At 40.5% G+C, this 23,479-nt stretch overlaps 1 protein-coding gene across 3 annotated transcripts in view; it reads left to right on the top strand.

Moving 5' to 3' along the window:
* The first annotated feature begins 1,558 nt into the window (after window positions 1-1,558).
* pax7a (paired box 7a) overlaps window positions 1,559-23,479 on the top strand; it is a 43,999-nt gene continuing 22,078 nt past the window's right edge. Inside the window, exons 1-5 of one of the 3 annotated variants that reach the window (XM_085274311.1) lie at window positions 1,559-2,308; window positions 3,496-3,731; window positions 4,433-4,577; window positions 4,997-5,125; window positions 22,663-22,862. In XM_085274311.1, coding sequence (XP_085130437.1) covers window positions 2,221-2,308; window positions 3,496-3,731; window positions 4,433-4,577; window positions 4,997-5,125; window positions 22,663-22,862 — 798 coding nt within the window. In that variant the 5' untranslated portion in view covers window positions 1,559-2,220. The remainder of the gene's footprint in view (window positions 2,309-3,495; window positions 3,732-4,432; window positions 4,578-4,996; window positions 5,126-22,662; window positions 22,863-23,479) is intronic. The other 2 variants (XM_085274308.1, XM_085274310.1) reach the window with 2 other exon arrangements.

The raw sequence follows: 23,479 nt of genomic DNA, 5'->3' as shown, positions 1-23,479 counted from the left end.
TTGCAAGCTTGTTGTGTTCCTTTTGCACAAATAAACCTGGCAAGCTATCAATGCATAAGGCAGTGTAACTTTTAACTGGGTGAAAATTGTTACTGTGAGTCTGCAAATTGTGACATTAAAAAAATGTGAGGATATAACCCGGAGGGGAAAAAACACCTGTGTAGTTAAACATATATATATACATATATATATATATGTTTATAATTACACCCTTTTGGGTGTAATTATAAACAGTTGCATAGCAAATTATTATCAGGCTTGTAATAATTATCATAACAGAGGCTAGACTTGGTGGTGGTGAACCAATGATATTTGGAATGCGGGATTATTAGCTTTATTTGCGTGTCTGTGTGATTTCAGAAACACAGTGAAGCCTACCTGTTGTGGCTTCGGAGAGAGAAACTGAGAGGTGGAAATGTTTGTGAAAGAGCACGCTTTCCGTAACAGAAATGTGCTGTTGTTTGGATTTCACATGATTGATGCTTGACTTAATCCAGTGCTCTTTGCAGCTTCCCAGGAGGGTGAGGCGGTCTCTTTGTGCTTTTCTGTCCCATGTGAAGCAAACCAAAGCGGGAGAGTGAGGGTCATAGCTATTCGGCAGGATACCAGATCCCTTCCCACCGGCACATCTGCATGTGAAATCGCCATTTCACCCCTCCACACTCCCTAATTGTTGCTAAAATTATTTGTGAAATTGCCTTCCACCAGGAGTGTTTTCCACGGCAATTGTCACACAATTTTATATGCACGGTGGGCCCACAGAGTTGACACATGCACCTCTTCTTTCCTGCCATATGTGCTCTTTCTATTCCACTTTAATAGTCATAGCGCATTATTTTTTAAACAATTACCTTTTGAGCAATTACGCTTGTGCGTACTCCAGCGGGTCAAGTCAACCTGTTGTCGTCAATAGCGGGTCGATCCAAATGTTGTAATTACCACAAAGGCTATATAGGAGCGTTTTAGATGTTCATGTTGCGCACATTTACTTAATTGAAAGGTTAACAAGCCAAAAGCATCTCACACTCAAAACCTCGCTGAGCTGTAGCGCACTTTGTCCATTCAGAAAACACACCTTCAGTCCTTAACTCGGTTATTTTGGGCCCGACTTTTTTTTCTTTTTTAATTCAAACCAGCGCATTAATGGAAGAGTAACTTTTGCATATGGATACCACTATCGAACACATGATTTTAGTAAATTCATTTAGATATTTTTCCTGTCGTGATTTGCCATATTTTTTATTTGTAATATGTAATAATAGTCGATTGTTTACAGGTAAATATTATGATAACATGGTAAATATTTCAAAGGCTTGAATTTATTTTATTCACGTAACAATCGTAATTTTTCTGTGTGGGAAATTCTATCTTTGCCTTCCGTGTGTTTTAAAATGTATATATATTTTATATATGGAAAGAAAGAAAGAAAGAAAGAAAGAAAGAAAGAAAGAAAGAAAGAAAGAAAGAAAGAAAGAAAGAAAGAAAGAAAGTTGTAATTTAAAAAAATATTAATATTCCACAGGGTTAGACAGCTGGGTGTGATGAAGGCAGCCCCACACTTTGAAAAGATTGCTTTACAATAACATTTAGATATATTAACATTTTGAACTGGTTTGGGTGTACGGGCTCTTATGAGAGAGGCAGCAGTGGATTAAAAGTGGAATGTGTTGTTCTGATTGGTCGACCGGCTCCTGGCTAAACCCACTCTCTTTCATCCATAAAAGAAAGGGCAGTGAGCCTATGGGAGCGCTCGGCTGTCTCCTCCTACGCCATGCACGAAAGTTGGCCACTTAAACTACTTCCAACCAGCCAGCAGACATTACACTGAATCCAAACTACACCAAGGGAAAAAGAATAACACTGCATTTTATCTACCGCAGATACTTTGGGTGCAAATCATCCATTTTGCAAACTTTCCTTTGTAGAGATTTTTTAGATTTTATTTGATGCTTTCTTTATTCTCTCTCTCTCTCTCTTTGGCATATCTATCGCAGCAGAGGAAAGCATCACTTTTATTTTTTCCCCCGGTGGAAGAAGGGCTAGTCCAGTTTCTCCGCCTGGGATTGGGATTTGACAGCAGCAGAGCATCTTGTTTTCAGCATTTTTAATACATTCCGGGGTTTTTTTTTATCTTATTTTATTTTTTATTTTTTTGGCTTGGACTTTCTAAGAGTAGCAGTTTCGAGCAGACCCCGGTTTTGTGTTTGTCTGTGTAGCTACATGATGGCTACTTTACCAGGAACAGTGCCTCGGATGGTGCGCCCTGCGCCAGGCCAGAACTACCCCCGAACCGGCTTCCCCCTGGAAGGTAAGAAAAATGACCAAACGTGTAAAACATCTGAACTCGAGCTGATAAAGATCGTCGGCTGTTCGCTCTGTCAGCTTCCACCGTGGTAGTGACACAGAGCACAGTTTGTTATCGGCGGCATGCTGGGAAGAAAAAGATGGGTGGACAAATACGAGCCTCCAGTCAGTGCTGATGAAAGTTAACCCGAAGTCATGGTCAACGGTACTCCAGCCTCATGTTCCTGCGTTGAGTCACTCTGAAGTGTGTGTTTTGTATGACACTATATTTCTTCTATATTGAATCTATTTTCAAACGTATTATCTTTCTTGCTAATGTTGTTTATGGTGGATGAAATATTTGTTATAATGACAAATGCATCCGTTTTTCTTTTGTTTTATTTTTTCACTTCCATTAAAATAAAAAATATTCTAAATTTACTATTAAATGTAGAGTTTCTTTTTAATTTAAGCTACTTTATTGTATTTTTTTTTAGCATTTTTAGTGCTCTAACTTTTATGGCTGCACACACACGTACACACACAAACACACACACGCAAAGCAATCTAATTGGTAATTTATTTATTTATTTTAACTGCGATGCCCAGCACACTCAAGTCGTCTGAACATATGGCGGGGGAAAGGGAGGGAGGAAACAAAAAAGGAGATCATTTTGTATTTGCATGCATTTATGGAAACAGTTTTCCCCTTACAACCAGTTCGTGCTCAAGTGCTCTGGACTGAAATGTACAAAAACCACGTAGCTCGCAAGTTACTCGAGCTCCGGGATTTGTTCAAGTATCTGGCTGCTGGAAATGGCAATAATACACACAGCAAAGAGATGGCTCAAAGGATCACATCAATATTTGTACAGCATGACTAGGAATAATCAAGGTGAGAAGTGTCACCCTCTTTAGTGTCTCTTGAATGTGAAATTGGATCCTGAAGTGGCCTTGCAAGCATCCTGTCAGCCAGACTGAGGCTGGACGAATTTGGCACGATGCTTTCTTGAAAATGTATAATATGATAATGTGTGTAAACTACGTCCCATTAAAAGTCAGGAACATGACAAATATGCAGCTGTTTGACTATAGTAAAATTTTAGCCTGGTGTACTCTGAAGAGAGCAAAAGCTCCACAGGAAACGTGATGTGTAGTTTGTGTTGTTTGTGTTGTTTGTTGAGACTTTTATTGTTTATTGTTGTGGCGCAGTATCCACGCCTCTGGGCCAGGGTAGGGTGAACCAGCTTGGCGGAGTGTTCATCAACGGGAGGCCCCTGCCAAATCACATCCGACACAAGATAGTGGAGATGGCCCACCACGGCATCCGACCTTGCGTAATCTCGCGACAACTGCGAGTTTCTCACGGTTGTGTCTCCAAGATCCTCTGCCGGTACCAAGAGACCGGCTCGATCCGTCCCGGGGCCATAGGAGGCAGCAAGCCCAGGGTGAGTGGGGGTCCACGGTCCAGGAAATGGGTCACAGTAGCAAGAGGATGGGAGAGAGGGTGGGGAGGGGTGGGGAGGTGGAGTGGCAAAAAGCGCATGACACCTGAGTGAACTCAAACCTGATGTTTGTGTTGTTATTGTAGATGAAGTGCAATATTATAATAATAATTTTCTCAAGGTGGGTAACACACCTGCAACATTTTTATAGGGTTCATGAAGATCTAAAATAAATACAAATATTAATTTTAAAATGACACAAAATAAAAGCTAAAAGAAAAAAATTGAGAAGCAAACATTTATTTTTTTATAATGATATAATTATATAATACTGATTAACCACAATATATTTGTGGTGTATTTCATACCTTTTTCTTTTCTTATATTTGGTTATTAGCTTTATAAAATTGTGAATAGGGTGACGTAAAAATGTCTCACTGATTAGCCAGTTTTCTGTTTCTTTGCCTGCATAAGCCTATATCCCGACTAAAAAATAATCCTACATTTTAAAATTATTAATAATATAATTTAGAGTTATTTAGCATAATTTAGAGTTTCGTTTTAGATTTCGTTCGTATTATCTTTTCGTTGATCTTTCGTGGACTAAAACAAAAATATCTTCACATCTCGGTTAAAACTGAAATTCCTTCTTTTCCCCTCGTTTGTCTTCCCCCTCTCCTTTTTACACCTTTTCAAACCTAAAGCAGGTGGCAACGCCTGACGTGGAGAAGCGGATCGAAGAGTACAAGAGAGAAAACCCGGGCATGTTCAGCTGGGAGATCCGGGATAAGCTGCTGAAGGACGGGGTGTGCGACAGAAGCACAGTTCCTTCAGGTGAGGCTTCATCTGGTAAGCTGCACTTTTTTTCCCTACTACCAGCGAACACTGCAGCATCACTTCTGAATGAACATCACTTTGAATCCCACGTTTTAAGCTTCAGTTACTGATAATAAAGGGCGCACCTTCAGCTGTTTGACCCAGAAAAAAAACTCATCCCGTTGAAATGTGGCTTCAGTGCTCCATAGTAAATTCCCATCATTGTATTACAGTGTAATTTTACTTACCTTTAATACAGAAAAACACTTTTAAAATATTTTCCTAGCGCTTCTGCTGCTTCATGTAAAACTTTTTTTAATTTTATTTAATTTTATTTTTTTTGCTGTGCTATTTTTGTGTGGTATAGCCTTCTAAAAATGTATGATAGGATTACTATGGTTCTTTTATGGGTTTTAGGGCTAATCACCCGTTTACCTTTTTGTTGCCATTAGTGAGCTCCATCAGCCGCGTTTTGAGGGCCCGATTTGGCAAAAAAGATGACGAGGATGACTGTGATAAGAAGGATGAAGATGGAGAAAAGAAAACAAAGCATAGCATCGATGGCATCCTCGGTGATAAATGTAAGTTAACAGCAGAAAATATATGGCCCTTTTGTATATGTCTGAAATAAGAAATTATTATTATTTATATTATTTAGAGTAAATTTCAACCTTGTAATCAGGAAGCAAGTGTTTTAAATAGACTTCCTACTTCACGTCCTCTTGGGAAATTGTCCCACACCCGAGCTGCAGCTAAACGGAGTGAATTTATTCCTGCTTTTAACTCCGAGCCAGCAGTTGTTCATTCACTCAATTATTTATGAGAGCCTTGGCAGAAGGTATTTAACTGCAGAAAATTAATTTGTGTAGCAAATTCCTCCTCATTCATTCACTCATTTAACGACCTCTAAACGACAGCTGACAGTTGACCCATTTCACAATCGATGTCAGTTCACCGACATTTCACCACTTGTCAGTTAAAGTGGAAATCAGTGTTCATATTATTATTTGCTCTGATGCTGCTAGGAGGGGAAATAAAGCGATGCAGGTATTTGCTGTCAGCGCCTTCCGTATTTATGAGGCACTTCGAAGGATTTTGGGTATATCCTGTTATATAGGATACGTTCGTTTTTGTAGCTTGTTTTATGTATATTAATTATGAAATTGTTAGACCATGGAATCATGGGGAAATTTCTTTTAATTTCAGGTATTTTTTTAACATGATCTTCTGATTTTATCATATTTTATTTTTTGCTATTATTTCTTTACGCATGGCTATGAAAGCGGGAGAAATGCACAGTGTCTGAATCAAACGTCTGAAAGGGTTTAAATAGATTTTTTTTTATCACAAAAGAAAAAGAAAAAAAGGGACGGCCAAGAAGAATTTTTCAAACTTGAAGATGAACTTTACGAGCAAAAAAAGCCCTCCCCTCTATTGATGCGGTTTATAAAGTGAAGGGTCCGATGTACAAAAGCAAATCCTGGAAAGCAGGGCAGCGAAAAGGAGAGTATGGGTCCGTCCATTCTTATTCAAAAACCTGGTTTAAAAAAAGAGAGAGGGAGAGAGAGCGAAAACTTTGGACAAAGGGCAAGAAGAGACATAAAAGGAGATGAATTATTCAGTACGCCCCGCTGGTAGATAGTTTTGTAATTTTATATAATGGTCCGTTGGAGAAGAATCAAGTGATAGCGTGAAAACGGTCTCTTTTTCTTTCACACCACGCGCTAATGTTAGGGAAAAAAACAACCTTTTTCTTGCAAAAATGTCCAATGTTCATATAGATGAGCCGCAAAACGTGCAGTCTCAAAATGACCATAGTAATAATTTTTATTATCATTACAACGATAAAAAAAAAAAATGCGCACAACTGATGAACACGTTTTGCATTTTGAAGTTCTTACCTGCAAAATCCTCGCGTAATTATTGACTATTTACTTTTTTCTTTTTTCTTTTTTTGATGGTGCACAATATAGACATAATTCTCCTGCTTCTATTTTTTCTCCTTACCGCTGATCGTGTTTTAAATTGGGGTTGATTTACGTTGCTATAAAAAGAGACGCACCCTCTGCGTAATGCAGTTTAGACTACCAGCAACCGGATGGCATTTAATAATGTTAATACTTATTAGAGTAAGCACTGGAAACGATGGTTGCTGAATAGGTGGCTGTGTTCGTGCCGGGTGTAATAGCTCGCAGGCATGGTAAGAAATGTATTTATCCCCAATCAGCCCCTCACTCTCCGAGTTTGAAGCACAGCCCTTATGTGGAGAGGGGTTTTAAAGCAGATTAAATAGAGCCTTTTATTTCTTTTCACTTTCATCTCAGAGCGGAGCTCACAGTGGCTCGCCCTGGGCACAAAATTCATGAGATTTTTTTTTTATTCGTTTACTTATCCAGATTTTAAGACTTTATTTATTTATCTATTTGTTTATTAGGTCTGCGCATTTGATTTTCTCAGAGGTTACATCACGGATTTATCCCAGCTTTAATCTAGCTTTATTAAACGTGTATTTAAAGTCCTAACCACATGACAATAATGTAGATTTTATTTGCTGCATGAAGACAGCTGTTTGTTTGTTTTCATAAGGTTGTAGTTGAAAATAAACCAATCAAACCTCAGCGCATAACCGCCGGAAAAGTCTCGCTTTTAGGGCCTTTTGTCGTTGATAACTGTTTGGAGTGGTGATCCTGGTCCATCCCACAATTTGTGCAGAAACAAATTTCCAGTCCAAGGTGCGCACTTCAGTTGTCACGCACGGCTATTAAAATCAGTCCCAGGGTTTTAATTGCGCGCAAGAAGGTGCTTAAAGACCGCTGTGCGCAAACGTGGGTATCGTTATGTTTTGCGCCACCCCGGTGAGAATCAGAAGGCGAATCAGCTGCCTGGCGTCAATCTGCCACACTGATGCATCCAAACTGACCGTTAGATGCGCTGCAGACACGCGATGGACATTTCAGCAAATCGCAGGATTACCTGAGGTCCTCGGTGTAATTAAACAGATGTCAGAAGGGATTATTTCAAGGCAGTGGGGAGGGAAAGTGACAGAGCAGAGGAGAGGTGTGAGGAAGCCAGACCAGCCCAAACAGCCAGGTGGGACTGGGAAAGAGGAGGCTCTAACTGTTACTATAGATCCATATTCAGTGAAATACAATTTGGAATCCAGTGAATGTAAGTCGCATACTGCATTCCTTCAAAAGTATGTGGATCGTATTGTCTCTTTTCCTTTTCAGCTTCAGTTATAAGTCGGCATGTTTCATTAATTACGACGGAAACATGTTTTCTTCAGGTTTACCCCTCAATGCCAGGTACCCTGCATGTGATCTGCTACAGAAACAAACAAACAACAAGGGGAAAAATAGTTTCTGCCTGCATGGTGATGAAAATGTGAAAAGCTGCCCTCTCTGCGCTTTCCACATCACAAACGCACGTGTGTGCGCGCGCGCACAGGGAAGCGCGCCCTCGTGCACGCACACCCAGTCTCTAAGTGTATGGTAATATAATGTAGCTATATTTCGGGTCTAAAGCCGTGCTGAATGAGAAGGACAGGGGAATGAAGCGAGAGACCACTTCAAACAAATCCATCTGGAACAGTGTGTGAGAGAGATTCAGTGAAAGTATGGGGAAGTTATTTAGCTATTAATAACGTTTTTTCCTCAGGCATTGAGAGTGACTCCATCTGCACTTTCTCGCAGCTATTTGGCTGGGTGGAAATTGAGGGAGACCCAAATGTTGGGGAGAGATAACATACCCATCATAGCCCAGACCCTGCGCTGTGCTTCACTGCATTAAACTCGGATTAACCTCCCCTGTCCCCGCAGCCACTCAAGCCACATTTCACTGGAATTTACATCGGTAGGCCTACATCTCTTATAAAGGGGGCAGGAGCTGAAAGACATGACATCGTCGATATTATTATTATTAGTAGTAGTAGTAGTATCATCATCATCATCATCATCATCATTATTATTCTTATTATTTTTATTTTTATTTCCAGTACAAAAATAAAAGTAATGATATTTCAATTTCATTTTTCCATTTTTAGCTTAATAAAAGAAAAGGTAAGAAAGCAAATATCATAAAGAGTAATTATTTTGACAATAATTAACACACGCTGTATAAGTTTTATTTGGTAATTTTAACATTTCTTTAGAAAATATACATTGTGAATTGTTTTTAAGATGTCCGGACACCCGGACACCTCTGGGTTTTTTGTTGTTGTTGTTGTTGTTGTTTTGTTTGTTTTTTACACAAAAAGAAAATTAAAAAATACACATAAGTACCTTTCTAACCTTTCTTTCGAGACTGCAGTAGTCCAAATAGTGGTAGGTTAACAGGTTTCAGTGACTGTTTATAAACTATAATAATAATAATAATAATAATAATAATAATAATAATAATAATAATATCGACACCTTAGATAGATGAACGATGAGCACATTTAGCCCATAGCTTGGTCATGATGTAAATCCATTATTGTTAACGACGTCTCGCCGTCATTTTGTCATTAGTGTGACAAATTTCCATTTCGGTATCAGCAATGTGCTAAAATTGTAGATTTAGAAATTAAAATTAACAGCGTACAAAAAAAGAGAAACATTTCCGCATTTCCGTCACTATTTCAATGCACTCCCCACCCCTCCCTTCTTTAAAAAAAATCAGCCTTTTTTCCTTCAAAGATTATGGTGTAATTTGTTATTTAATGACATATCGCGAGACTTGATGACAAGTGCTACAAACACTGTTACAAATTGGTCTATTGGTTCCAGCGAGGTAACGTGAGCAAACCGTGCAACATAATAACAGCAAACTGCGCTGCGTATGAGCGGATATTTGAGCGCTGCATCATTTTTTTTTTTTTTAGGGGAGTTCAGTTTAAGCTTGTAGGCCTACCAAACCGGCGAGACATTTCGGTGTCAGGAGCTTTAAGTGTCCAAAGCATTAGGCTGCAAATAAGAAAAAAAAATCGAGTAGGCTTAAATTCATTCTCTGCTGACATTTGACTTTGATCACATGAGAAATATTCATGGAAGCACAAACACTAGCTCTGTCACCATTATCCAAGCTGACAGTGATACCTCTCAAGGCTGTCTATTAATTAAAGTGGCGCTTACCATGTGGGACGACTTCCTATCTGGGTACAAAAATGGTTTTTCCATCTCTTGTGGGGCTCTTGAAAAGGGGCAATCTTTCCTCTCCAGCTTCTTGTGGGAAATTTAAAAGTGTACAGAGGAAGACATGGGGATTTCTAGCTCATTTATAAAGACGAGTTTATAATCCTTTCCTGCTTAATAACTTAAAAGGATTCAATTTCTCCCCTCATTTATGGGGTTATGATCACACATTGTTAGGCGCAGATAGCAGCATTTCAAGGTTAACATTTCCTGCTCGAAAATATCAGAATATAAGCTGTAAGCCCATAGGTGCCCTTTGTTTAGCCCGCAATTTCCCCCGCAAATGCTGATAGGCCCATTTTAGATGTTGTTACTATTAATGTGATAACAACGAGGAAGCCGAGGAAGACCAATTCGATAAGATGCCTCTATGCCACAGAGCATTTTTTTAAATGATATGATATTTAATTATAGCATATAATTTCACCATCGAGAATTAAATTCAGTAGGCTTACGCTGACTCTGAGGATTGAATGTCTGGTTGGGGGTCTCGAGCCATACGAGACAAATTAAAGAGGAAGCGTTGCCCTCCAGGTATCCTGTCACAACAGTAGGGTGCTTCAGCGCGTCTCTCATTTCTGTCTGTGTTTTATTCCGCCAATTTTCACTATGGGGCTCCGAGAACCTGCGCAGTGCCCGCGGGGCTCTGGTCCAAAATAAATAGAGTCTCAATTTTTCATCATCTCTTTTTGCTCAAGTTTGCCTTCTTTCTCTTCCTCTCTCTTGTCCTCATTTCCTCCCCCCCCCCCCCCCCCCTTCTCTCTGTCTCTCTACCACGTGCATCACACGGTCACGTCAACAGGTGGAGGTGTTTAAAAACTCCGAGGAAGAATTTCCATTCTTTCGTACAGCTCCGGGGTTTCTTTTTGATGCACTTGACTTCCTTTTTTGATTGTGGTTTAATAATTTTTCTTAGCTCGAACGGATGCAGGTTTAGAGCCGGTTTTAAACAACTGTCGTCGTTTTAAAATGTCAATTTGCCCGAACTTTATATAATAATAATGCAGGAGTGATGGATTTCATGACATTTGAGGCGCTTTAGGGTTACATTGTGGTATTTTCACGGAAGCAACTGCAAAAAGCGCACTTTTTAAAAATTACCCGTTTAGAATGTGACAAATTTCACCGACTTATTATTATTGTTATTATTATTATTATTATTATTATTATTACTACTACATTGAAAGTATCGTTGCTGTCAGCAGCAGCCCGCCTGACATCGCCTCAAAAACATTTACATTTCCACTTTAGGGGCTTGACGTATTCTCCAAATTGCCAGCGCTTTGTTAGCATTAATGTTTAATTGGCTGGAAGAAGATGAATGAGGCTGACAGGAATCAGCTGTCCGCAGAGTCCCCTGTGAGTCTGACTCGGAAATCATAACCTGACCAGCTTTTCCTCCTCTGAAACCAGCTCGTTGAACTTGTCACATCTAATTAGGGTGTTAAAACGCACCGAGAGCATCGGTGGGAAACAGTAGGTGGTTGGTCCGGGGCAGCCAATAAGGCCTTTTTGGGTCAGATGGTGGGAGGGGGAGGAGGGGTGGGCAGCGTGGTTGGATGGGGATGTTGCTGAATTGGACCGCTGCGGGCTTTTATTTCTAAGCAGCACCCCCTTTTTTCCGCTATTACTTCAATTATGGCCATCCAGCGGGCTAAACAGGCCAGCGTGCATGGACTCTAGCCTTGTTTTAATTAGGTATGAAATTAATTAGAGCAGACATCTATTAAAGACTTTTAAGTTTGGCTAATTTTTTTTCGACAGAGTTTAAAGGTATAACAGTGGATTAATGGCTTACACCCAAAATTACATTTTATTGCATCCCATAATTTCTGTGCTGGCTGTCTAACAGGTGTCAGGCAAATTTAGAGATACTGAAAGTTAATTAATATTTTTTTGATGGAGTTATATGCGCTGTTTGTAGAAACACGGACGTGCATTTAAAGCTTAAAGCGGAGTTTCTCATTTCTTTAAAAAAAAAAAAAGTAGCACAATTTTTGCTCTTTCAAGAGCGCACACACATATACTCTTTACATATAACATTTTATCTTATTGTGTTGTTGGAGCTGACTGGAATGGAAAAATGCAATTGTCTTCCATCTCCATTCTAAGAGACTGCATTTTCTTTCTTTTTTTAAAAAAAAATCTTTTTTTTTCTTGTATTGGTTAAAAGCTCTGTGATGTCTGACAGCCTACTCTCACCATTGTTAAATGAACAGCCACTAGAAAAGGAAGAGAGAAAGAAGAGGGAGGAGAAAAGGCCCGTCTGTTATTTTCTGTCTTGAGACTTGCTGCATAGGCTATTCAGCCAAGTTGATGAACTCCTCCAAAAAGTTTATTAAGGGGGTGAAAACAATAAGAACTAAAGCCTTTGGGTGCCTGGGCAGACAGTTTATAAACTAGCTGCTATTGTGCCTCAAAGGCAGATGCATGAATACTTTTGAATAGGGGCCTTCAAACTGACACGATCAGGCTGGACAGCAGCAGTTTTAAAGGGAGACAGGGTGCTTCTGCTGCAGCTCAGATCTCTGCCTTTTTTTTTGCATTAATGTACATCTGCAAAGGAAGGGAGGAGGAGGAGGAGCTGGGCACTGTCTGTCATAGCCAATGGTTTTCTCTGTGTCTTTGTATAATATGTCTGTGGGGGTTGTTGTTTTTTTAAGAACACACACACACACACACACACATATATATATATATATATATATATATATATATATATATATATATATATATATATATATTTATATATATATATATATAGAAATACCTATTAACATATTCTTAGATTCCCTGAATCCAATTGCAATAGAAACAAAAGTATATTACAAAGCATATCATCTGTATTTATATTCAAACAGTACGTTTTTTCTTTTAGTACTAATGCTGTATTTTTTGGGCAGAAAATGCATAAACTGAGACAATTTCAGACAAAAAGCTTCTGACCAACAATGCACCGCAAAAAAAGGGGCACAAAAACACAAGGCAGAAATCTGTTCAGTGCCTTAGCAGGCTGACGTGGATTCACCGTTGATATATTTTTTTTTTGAATGGGGCACAGTGGTTACGCACACTCAAGAAGATACATTATTCCCTTCCTTTTCAGTAAACAATAGACTGTCACTCTTTATCCTTCTTCCCTCCTCTGTCCCTCCCTCCTCAGCTTTCTCTTTTAGCCCTCTTAGTCTCTGGCTCTGTGCCTCACAACATCAGAGGGAGTCCAGTGATTTGTGACCCCAGCAACCCACACTTAATCTCGCTAAAGAGGGGGAGCATCCAGTTTACAGCTTGGCGGGCCCCAAATAGACCAAGCCTGCTCTGGCAGGTGTCAACATTAGCAAACAATTGGTCCCCAGTCCCATGCCCCATACCCCAGTGCAACACTGAACCTAAACTATTTGGGGCTCTCTGAAAGGAGCCACATAATAGGGAATGTGGAGGGGAGGAGAGGAGGGGGAGGACAAGGGGGAGATTACACTCTCAGACAGCTATTAGCAGGGATGAGGCTTTTCTAAACAAACAAAAAAAAGAAGAAGAAGAAGATCAATACTGTGTTAGTTTACCAAGTGGAGTCATCTTTGTGGCTTTGGAGTATTTATTTTCTGCTCCATTGTTTTTCTCGACTTCTCAAACGTCTGTGGGCCATATTGGCAATCCAATTAAGTTTGGCAGGGGGTCCCTAGGAGGCCTATTTCTTCTCGCGGGCAGTTGTGTGTTTGCAGTGGGCAGCTCATTCAGAGATTTGGTGTTGTAATGAATCCTGAATGGTGAGTATTACCTTCCATAGTGGACAATGACTGGGCTGTCCAGAGGGGAAACAACACTCAGGGATGACAGAGCTGTGTTTAGCCCTGTGGGATTGCAGTCCCTCTACTTCATTAGACAGGAGTGTCTTTGCGAGGAGAGCAGAGGAAATGGGAAGGGAATGAGTTGACATGTGGACTGCTGCTAGTGTTGAGTGGGTATGTGTCCTGACAAGAAGGCCAATGTTTTTTTTATAAAGGCTATTTATTTATCTTTCAGTGCTGATTCGTAGCCATGCCACAAGGAGAGACAAGTGTTCTCAGCAGGGGAGATTCGTTTCAAAGGTTTTAATGGGAAAACCTATTGTATTTGTTATGGGAGAGAAATCTCATTTAATTGCTTTGAGATGTGCTGTTGGTGTCTTTCCACCTGGCCTCCAGAAGAAGAAGAAAAAGAAAGAAAAAGAATAAAAACACTGGTTGGTGCAGTTGTTTTTTCTACACATCGCTGGAGTAGCTGGTGTCATTTCAGTACCATAAACAAGGGTAGTGAACAGTAAAGTCACCGTGAGCGTTAATGGCATCTGGACATCACGCCACTTACAGGACAAAAAAAAGCTCCAAACGTCACAAACAAACACTGATGTTATTGTAAATTTCTCCTGCAGGTAAAAAAAATGTGTTTTTGTTTTGTCTTGGCAGGGTGACTGCCAAAGGAGACAGATAGTTTATTGTCATTCCAGCTCTAGGCACTACATAATTAACCATGTAATTTCATAAATTGTAGTCAGTTTGCTTAATAAGTTATCTACCAGACAACATAAATATTGTAACTGGCTCACAGATAATGTCGCTAAATGACAAAGGCCTTTGAAATCGTGGAAGTTTCACCGGTAATTGTGCATTATACTTACGCAGGAAATATCAGTCAGCAGATGAAATGCTTCGCTTAGAGTTTGAGCCATTTTAAAAACGAAACTGTTGCCGTTTCCTTTGTGTTAGCTTTTCAAGCCTGAGAAAGCCGTTTTCTGCGGCGTTTTTACACGTGTTAGACACACACTACAATTATAGTGACATTTTTATAGCTTTACCTTTATTTTGCCCATTGTGTTTTAGAAATATTTATTATAAGGATTGAATATAATTTAAAAAGCTTAAAAAAAATCATGTTGTCGCAGCATTTGAATTTTATGTTAGGCCACTTTTCTGTGAGGAACCCAGAACAAAAAACTCTGTTGTCCGCTTGAATTTTCTGCCTGTCTGAAGTAGAAATTTTAAGATGAACGGTGCAATAATAAGCAGGACCTTTGGCAGAAATAGATCTTTGTCTGGGTGATTAAGCCATTGTCATTGTGCTAAACAATGAAGGATCGCAAACATGAGTGTTCAGTACATCAGGACATCTCGGACTTTATTATGTCCATGTAAAATTGTGCACTGGATGAGCAGGTCGGAGCCACATAATTTACTGAAAGAAATCTAGTTTCCTCCAATTCACCTTGCCAGCTAAGGTTGTCAAACTCTGACAGCTGGCACGGATCGGGGACAGTGTTTCGCATTATGGCCATCCACTGGTTACCATGGAGCTGCATTAGAAAAGACAAAAAGCATTTCTGGCTAATTTTATTACAATGCAGGAATAGCCCACATAATGTGCAACAGTAATTATGTTTAGCACAGTGCACCCGCGCTCTCCCTCAGTGATGAATGAGAAGCATTGACCATGGTCTGCTAGTTTAAAAATCGCCATTAGCCTATGCTACTTAGGGCCAGAACATTTCACATTTTATGCTCTTGATGTGCTTCGCCACTGAAATATTCATTTGTTTTAATTGTGCATGTTTTTTTCATAACCACAAAGACAATAAGCATGTTCCCTAAGTGTTGCAAATCAGAAATGTGTTTTTTTTCCCCTACTAAGTTAAACTGTGAAAGCAGTTGTCCAAACAGTGGGGTGGAGCTCCTGTCCTAGCCGTCAAAATAACAACTTCAAATGTTGTCCCCTATTTTCAACTAATGGGCTTATTTCTGCATCGTCAGTCATTCTCTCCTTGGGGAATATGTAGTCTCAGTATAAAAAGCTTTTCTACTGTGCACATTACAACCCCTCAATATGGCGGGCTCTCGGAAATTAATGCCAAGCACTGTAATGCTTTACTGTGGCCAGAGAATAAGCTCTCTACAGGAAATATTCATTAAGTTCTTGTATATAAAGGAGCTCTTTGGTAACGGTTTGTTTATTTGCAGCCTGCTAAATGTTAGTGGAGAACAGCACGACTGCCTTTTTAATAATATATTCTCCAAGGTTTTTGGATCAAACAGCTTTTTATTAGTTTTCACTCTAAAATAATATTTCAATTCTACATCAGCAGCCAGACAGGCATTATAAAGAAATGTAGATGTTCCTGTGGCAATTTAACAACTTTTATTTTCTTTTTGAAATATTCTTTGAGCTTTTGTTAAAGTTTCCATCTTCCTCTCTTTCACCAACTCTTCTTTCCTTCCTGATGTCCTCTGTGCCACACAAACTTTTCCGCAATATTTGCTCCCCATCCTTGTCCAGAAAATTAGGAAACTTCCCTTGGGCGCATAAAAATGTCCGCTGTGCATTCCTATACTGTGCCCAGTAATCTCTCTTTGGCTTTGTTGAGAAAATGATTTGTTCCTCCAGGAGACCTTGGCTCATAGCCCTGAGACGTAACTGTTTGATTTCGTGCGAAGTTTTTTTTTTTTTCTTTCGAGCTTTTTGCTGGGGGAACGGGGCTCTGGCTCTAGTGCCATTTGGCTGAGACCCCCATGGGCTCCTCTTTTTTTATGTTCTTGTGCTCTCGTTTAATTTCATTACTTTTGCTGTGACCTCAATTAGTAAAGACTTGAGATCAGGCGGTGACATTCTGCTCGACAGAAAATAAAATCTGGTGCAAAGCTCAGTTTTAGTGGGCTAGGGAGAGGTGGCAGGAGCCCGGGTTCACATTTTGTCTGCTTAAAGTCTTTAAGGGTCCACGTGGCTCTGTAATCTGACTTTGTTCCTTAAAAGTGACACAGGAGGAAAAATAATGAAAATTTTGAAAATAAGCAAATGCATTTGGATGTGTGAATAAGGAAAACTTACTACTCACAGTGTTTAAAGCACATTTTCCCCAAATAATTACCCATTAAAAGGGTTACTAAAGAAGAAATTATCTGTTATAAGACTTTCCTGTTGTGGAAACAGAATGTCTTAAAGTCATAAGCAAACATTTATATTGTAGCTAATATCCAAGTTTTAGTCAGCAGTATATTAAAGAAAAAGAATCCCACCCTTCAAGCCCTTCACGCTTTCACACTCAGGCAGCGCAGAGGCATGGGGAGTCAATATGTCAGCGTTTATGGATGCCCTGCAGAGCTGCACAAGGCTGTCAGGCCCCTATTCATGCTCTAATGGCCCCCTGAGGAGCTCGTCTCTCCGGGCTGAAAAGGCCGTGAGGCCCAGTGGACGCCCTGTTGTTGAAGGTGAGCATGCGCTCTCATGGACGCGCTGCGCCTTCATCCATATGACAAGAGCCATAAAAGAGCAGCGCTCTCGCTGCCTCTCCCTCTCTGTCTCCTCTGCTTTCTCTTTTGCCCCCTCCCCCCCTCCCCCCCCCCCCCCCCCCTCTGCCCACCTCTAAAAGAGAGAAGGGGGCTAATTGTTTGTTGTGGGAGCCAAAGATTATAGAGCCTCCATCTTTCTTCCTCCTTTGCCTTTTTCTCCTCTTCTTTTTTTCAAGCGCCTCCTAAAGAGCGCGATTCTGTCAGAGAGACAAGAGGAAAAAGTTTGGGAATTTTCCTGAGGAATGCCAACGTAAGAGAGCCTAAATCTCCTGACAGTGACAGGAGGAGATTTTGCGCTTGGCAGCAACAACGGGACAGTCTTCGGGTTCACTTGAAGTTTTTATAAAGTAATAGATAACTTTATGGAACGTTATAGACCTTAGAACTCTGTTTCCGGTCTCACTTTGCTATCTTACCACTTGAAATAGATTTTGGGGCAAGTGCCAATGGGCCTCAGCCACTTGCTACAAACTAGTAATCAGTATGATATGCATGAGACAAAACAGAAACCGCTGATATCTGTCCATAAAGGTGATCTAAGAATGATTTTATTTTAGATATCTGGTGGATTTTCATGTCCTTATGTATACTTACACATCTTATCCAGATTCAATTTTACCTAAATGTCAAAATACTGCCCAGAGAAGGTCCTTGTCAACAAGGAGAAAAGTGATAACGCTTTCTGGCCTATTACCAGATGACCAAGTGAGCAGTTAACCTGGTTTTGCCACACATGCAGCCTTTTGATAAATTATTTGGTGTGTTGATCTGACTATTTTATTACCATACAAACGAGTAAACTCGAGCTGTTCCGAGGTTATGCGTTGCTTTCAGAGTTTTGAATTTGTTTTTCACATGCGGGGAGATAACTACAGGGGGAATAAAAGATTATTCATAGAGCGTCTGTCTATAAACCATTCTGGTTATCGCTGTCGTCTATCTTGTATTCACACGAGGTTCCTATCTCAGATACATCCTGCAGTAAATGCCTTGAATCATATGCCTCCTTTAACTTGGCAACCCCTTTAGGATGAACAGGCAAGTGCATTAAGCAGAGATGCCGCACCATTCTCCAAAAAATGCAAATTGGGAAGTTGTTAGTTATTTGATGTTGCTGCACGATCCACCCCCCGCCCCCGAAACATCCCTCCACTCCAGTGTTGGTGGTTGAATCGCATGCAGTCCTGAGGACAGGCAGGGCTGTTTATATGCAGGCCTGGAGCAGCAAAGACAGCACAGAGACAGATGCATGTCAGAGATAGCAGATCCCATCTCAGGCAGATGCCTCTTATCACAGGCCTGTTTGCATAATTAGGCCTTTTGATATTCACCCCCTCTGACTGACAAAAAGTATAATTGCGGTATCAAGTACGACAAAAGGTAGGCACAAAATAAACAAGTCAACATAAATAGGGAGAAAAGATGTGGTGTTATTTTTGTCCTGTGGGAAAAAAGAGGGAGGAAAAAACACCATTTTTAACTAAATCTGCTGTCAGTCACAGTCAACTGGTGTGACTCGGTGCTCACAGGCTGGTCCTGTGAATGCCTGCAAAACAGAGAGCGTGAGGCCTGATTGTAATTATGCTGGAACTAATATGCTTTTCAAAATGAGCCATTATGAGCTAATGCTGCACTGCCAAAGCCCTGTCTGTTTTTGTCCCTCTGTCTTGGATAGTTTGCAAAGGTATGGCTGATATTGAGGCCATGGGTTATGATATCAGAGACAGCCTGACTAGGATGAGTGCCACTTTACTTGATGCTAATACTGCTGACAGGTGAGATAGGGGATAAAGCACCTGCACTGCTGCAAAACCATGATTTTTTTTCCTTTTTTTATGATTTTGAAAGTAAAGTTTTAATCTTCTGGTAAAATGGTCTTTTGTTTTTGCATTGTAATTCCTTCCCCAAAGTATTATTTTATTTATATATTTTACTTCTACATAAAAGCTCTAAAATAGTTTTATTTATCAGTCCCGAGCTATCTTTTTCTTGTGCTTTTTAGCACCAACTAAACGTATCAGATGCACAAATTTGGCCAGGATTTTTAAATGCCGGGCGGGCGTGAAGTTTATTGGTAGGATGACGTATCGTAAACCTGTAACCCCGCAGATCATGTGGTTAATTGTGCGGATTGATTGGACAGCTGTCCGTTTAATCAGGATTACTTCAGTGTCTCGGGGGTAAAGGTGGAGGACCGGAGGAGTCCGAGGGTTTGGAGGGAGAATGCGAGGAGCCCTGGAGGAGTAGGTGGGGAGGGGGTCGACATTAGGACGAGTTTTGAGGAAACGGGGTGATGAGGATCCCAGCTGCCTGTGTTCTGTCTGCAAGGTCAGCAGAGGAGCATCAAGCAAGAGAGCAGGCTTTAAACCTCACAGTAACCTTAAAACTATTAACTAGCAGCTCGAGTCCTTCAAGACCAAGAGGAATGTGCTATCTAAAAGGTCTGCTCAGAATTAAAGCATCGCTGACGCAAAGTCACGCTGAGGTGAAAGGATGTGGTTCTTCACATCTGTAAGCTTCACGTGTACTATAGACCCCACCCCCACCCATCACCACCCATCACTTATTTCACTATACCAACAATAGTTCGTATAATAAAAGCAAAACTCTACAAAGCAACAAACCCACATTAAAACCTTAACGAAAAATTGCTAAATACTAAATATAATAAATATGTTTGTTCTAAATAGACCTCCTATTGAATGATATAGACATGGATGTGAAACATCTCAAGAAAAAAAATACAAATATGTGTTTTTTGATGGCTTTTCAAAATAAATACATCTTAAATAAATCTTAAAAATATCATAAATAAAATCTGATTAATTTTCCCAGTTGGTAAAATACTAACTGCAAAACAGAATAATAGAAATAGGTGTATATAAAATGTATGCAGCTGATCTGCACAGTAGTAAGGATGTGTTTACTTGTATCACTGACTTTTTGCCTTCTTAAACTTATCAGATCAGTCATATTTTGGGACTGTAACTTGTAATATTGTAGATCAGTGTTGTATTATCTTCAAGTCGGTCCTTAAACCCGTCTGTGCAATAACCATCTCGTTTAACCAGTGCTAATTTGAATCTTTATCAGGTATTTACTTTGACAAAGCAGAGTGCAAACCTGATTAATTCCTGTTTATTATGGGGCACAATTTTAAATCAATGTTGAGGGAAAACCTCAGAGGGCCCCTGGAGGAGAGTACACGACACTAATCGTGCCCACTGGATGCCACATAATTAGATTCTAATTGCACAATAAGCAATGAGACAAGGCATGAGTGGTTTATCAATATCCCACGAACATTTGAATGGAAATTACAGCAGTCGTATTATATAAAGGTCTAATCAGAATGTACCTTTTTTGTGCCGAACAGACCATTAAGGAATTGACCTTGACAGCCCTGCAGGGATTTTGTTCAGTCGTATTTTGTCTTTGTCTGTTCACCTTGGCAAATAAGTGAGGAGAAAAAGGAGACATGAAATTTTGATTTTAAAGTGTTTTGTATCGAAGACAGCTGAAGACGTGGCTGTTTTCTCTGTATGTACTTGTGTGTGCGTGCATGCGTGCTTGTGTTTAACTGGCATATATTCAGACCACGTTTTAATTCCTCCGCTCTTTGGATAGACTTGTCCTTTATTGCAACTCCGCTGCAATCAGCGGCGGGCTCTCTCTCACCCAAATATAGTCAGCATATAGATGAGTTTCACATCCAACCCCGTTCCCAGTTGGCTCCATACAGCGTGTGCCGTGTTCCATTTTTCCTTACTCATTACAGGCAGGGCCGCTGACCTCGTGCTTCTGGTTCATGTACGAGAGCAGATGTGTTGGCTCTGCGGGGCTTAATGACGAGCAGAAGTACAAGCTATTGTCTGCTGAGGTGCTTAGGCGTCATTTGCCTGCTAATGGGTGCTAAATGTGACAAAGATTGCCACATCAGCTTAGCGACAAAATAAAGTCAGTGAAAAAAAAACCCCACCTCGAACAAAGGGGAGGACAAGAAAATCGGTTGAGGAGGAGAAGACTTTGGTGTCTTTTTCCGAACCCCTTGAGAATGTGTCGGCTGTGGCCCCGGCGTCTCCCTGTAGGACACAGAGGTGACTTTGGAAAGTGATCCGCAGACCGCTGGGCTGGTCTCAAGTGTCGTCATGGCAAGTTATTGCCCAAATGGATGTACGCATCCTCATGAAAACCAACAAAGGGATATGTGGTGTATGTACATATTCAACTTTGTATGTTCAAGGGTGTTCTGCAGCGGAGTGAGCTTGTGCTTCAAGAATCAATCTTTATTAAAAAGGATAAGACTGAAGAATTGATTTAATGAATGCGGCCTCATGTCCTGCGGACACATGTAATCCGCAGAGAATCATTGAGCATGAGCTCAGGGGGACAAAAAATGTTCGTAGAAGACTCATAGAGTGGCCTGTAATGATAGTCTCCATATAATCCCATAATTCCTTGTTTAATTAAACTCTGGAGCTGGCCTTGAGACTCCGCCAGCTCTGTTGCTCTTTTGTTCTCACAGTTGTTATTTGGAGGCCAGGTCTGAGTATTCTTTTGTCCACTTATGTTGAAAGATTTGACTAGAGTGAGCTACGAGCGGAGATTGGAGCTGTAAAACAACAAATCAGTCGCAGGCGAGACACTCAGGTGAGCAGCATAGTTTTTTATTCGAGCTGAATGGCAAAGGGCCTCTGTCAGAGGCGGAAATCTCTTCATGCACCCTCTTCTTCAGTATCTCTCTTTATTTTCCCTCTCCCACACTTTCTGGACTGTGCGTGATGCAATCCAACTAGGCCTGGAGCAACACTGGCACATCACGCAGCCTTGTCAATGTCTCAATGAGGAAATTATGAAAATATGAATTTTATGACATGAAATGAAAAGGGCCATGTAGTTTGAATAGACATGCAGAGGAGGTGAAAATGATGCAATTTTCTAAATTCAGTTATAATGGTAATGTGCAATGGTAATGCATATTTGCTGTCAAAAATTTCCCTGTCGGCCTGGATTGTACGGCTTTGTGCTGTATCTATATTCCTCGAGCAAAAATTCAGCTTAGTTGAATGCCTAAAAAGTAATGTAAAATGTGTTCTAATTCATTTAATGACAGCAGATGGAAACACATGGGACTGAATGGTTTTGGTGTGATATTGTGTTCTATTTTATACGTTTTGGCTGCACTGTGTATGAGCAGTGTGCCCTGGGCCAATGACAGAGAAAAGCAGGGTGAGGAGCAGCAAGGTGGCCTGTGCAGATTAACCCCTCTACCCACCAACACCCCACTCCCCCTCAGCTCTCTGCATTCACAGCCTCTGGGGCCCCTCTCAGAGGCAGGATTGTATATCAGGGGCTCTTCTATATTAAATAAATATCCACAGATTAAGATAATATTCTCCCAGTTGTATACTGAGAGAAAAGTAGCTGTCATTTGAATCCACTGTGTTGCCAGTCCCCCACTCTTGAGACTACAAAAGAGGCTCTTTTAGAATCCATTTAATGCTGAGTTTATGATAAGTTTCAACCCATATTTGCGGCTATTTTCCCCCCTCACTAGTCAGTATATTCACATAAAAGGCTTCTTAGCTTGTTTTCATTTAGTGGCCCTCTGTCCTTTCCTTTTCCCCTCAGGTAACCGGACAGATGATGGTTCAGATGTCGATTCTGAGCCCGACTTGCCTCTTAAAAGGAAGCAGAGGCGCAGCCGCACCACTTTCACCGCCGAGCAGCTGGAAGAGCTGGAGAAGGCTTTCGAAAGGACGCATTATCCTGACATCTACACCAGAGAGGAGCTGGCTCAGAGGACGAAACTTACAGAGGCCAGAGTACAGGTTAGACAAGCAGTGCCAGTACTCGGACTGATAAGCATGCACACTGTGATGTAGTCAGACTGCATGAAAACGCATTTCCGCTGGTGCTCGGCTGTGAAGTTTGGATCATTTTGAGACCCCTTTGTCTGAGACATCAGTACACAGCAAACATCACTTTCCAGTTAACTCTGAGAACATGCAGCAAACCTTGTTACACTGTGTTTAGTAAAAAAAAAAAAAAAAATGAAAGAGTTCCAGTGATTTTTGATGCTGCAAACATCCACCTATGAAATCTTAAAGGTTAATTTACATGAAAAATTAGCAGCACAGTGCTCAGTAGTTTGTTTGTAATTTAGGTACATTACTCCTTTAAGAAGCGCATGTGTAATTGAGGTTTAGCTATGCTTTGTGCAAAAAACCCATCAGTGCTGAAAATCACTGAGGCCTAGCTCATACAGAAGACTTAAGGGATTCTGTGTTGCATAAATGCTAACATCTAACTAAAGCAACAACTAAAGATACTGCAAAGAGCAATATCTTTTTCCCAAAACCTAACATTTGCCTTCTTTTACCCATGGTACTGGTGTACACATCCATCAGGGCTATATTGCCCCTTTTTGTCATACTTCACTGTTGCA

Source organism: Mchenga conophoros, linkage group LG5, assembly GCF_057382185.1.
Source record: "Mchenga conophoros isolate Kocher_MC1m ecotype Shallow Benthic linkage group LG5, M_conophoros_male_GT1.1, whole genome shotgun sequence".
In the NCBI taxonomy this organism is placed as follows: domain Eukaryota; kingdom Metazoa; phylum Chordata; class Actinopteri; order Cichliformes; family Cichlidae; genus Mchenga; species Mchenga conophoros.
Note: the sequence above shows the minus strand (reverse complement) of the source record. Positions and strands in the feature narration are given on the sequence as shown.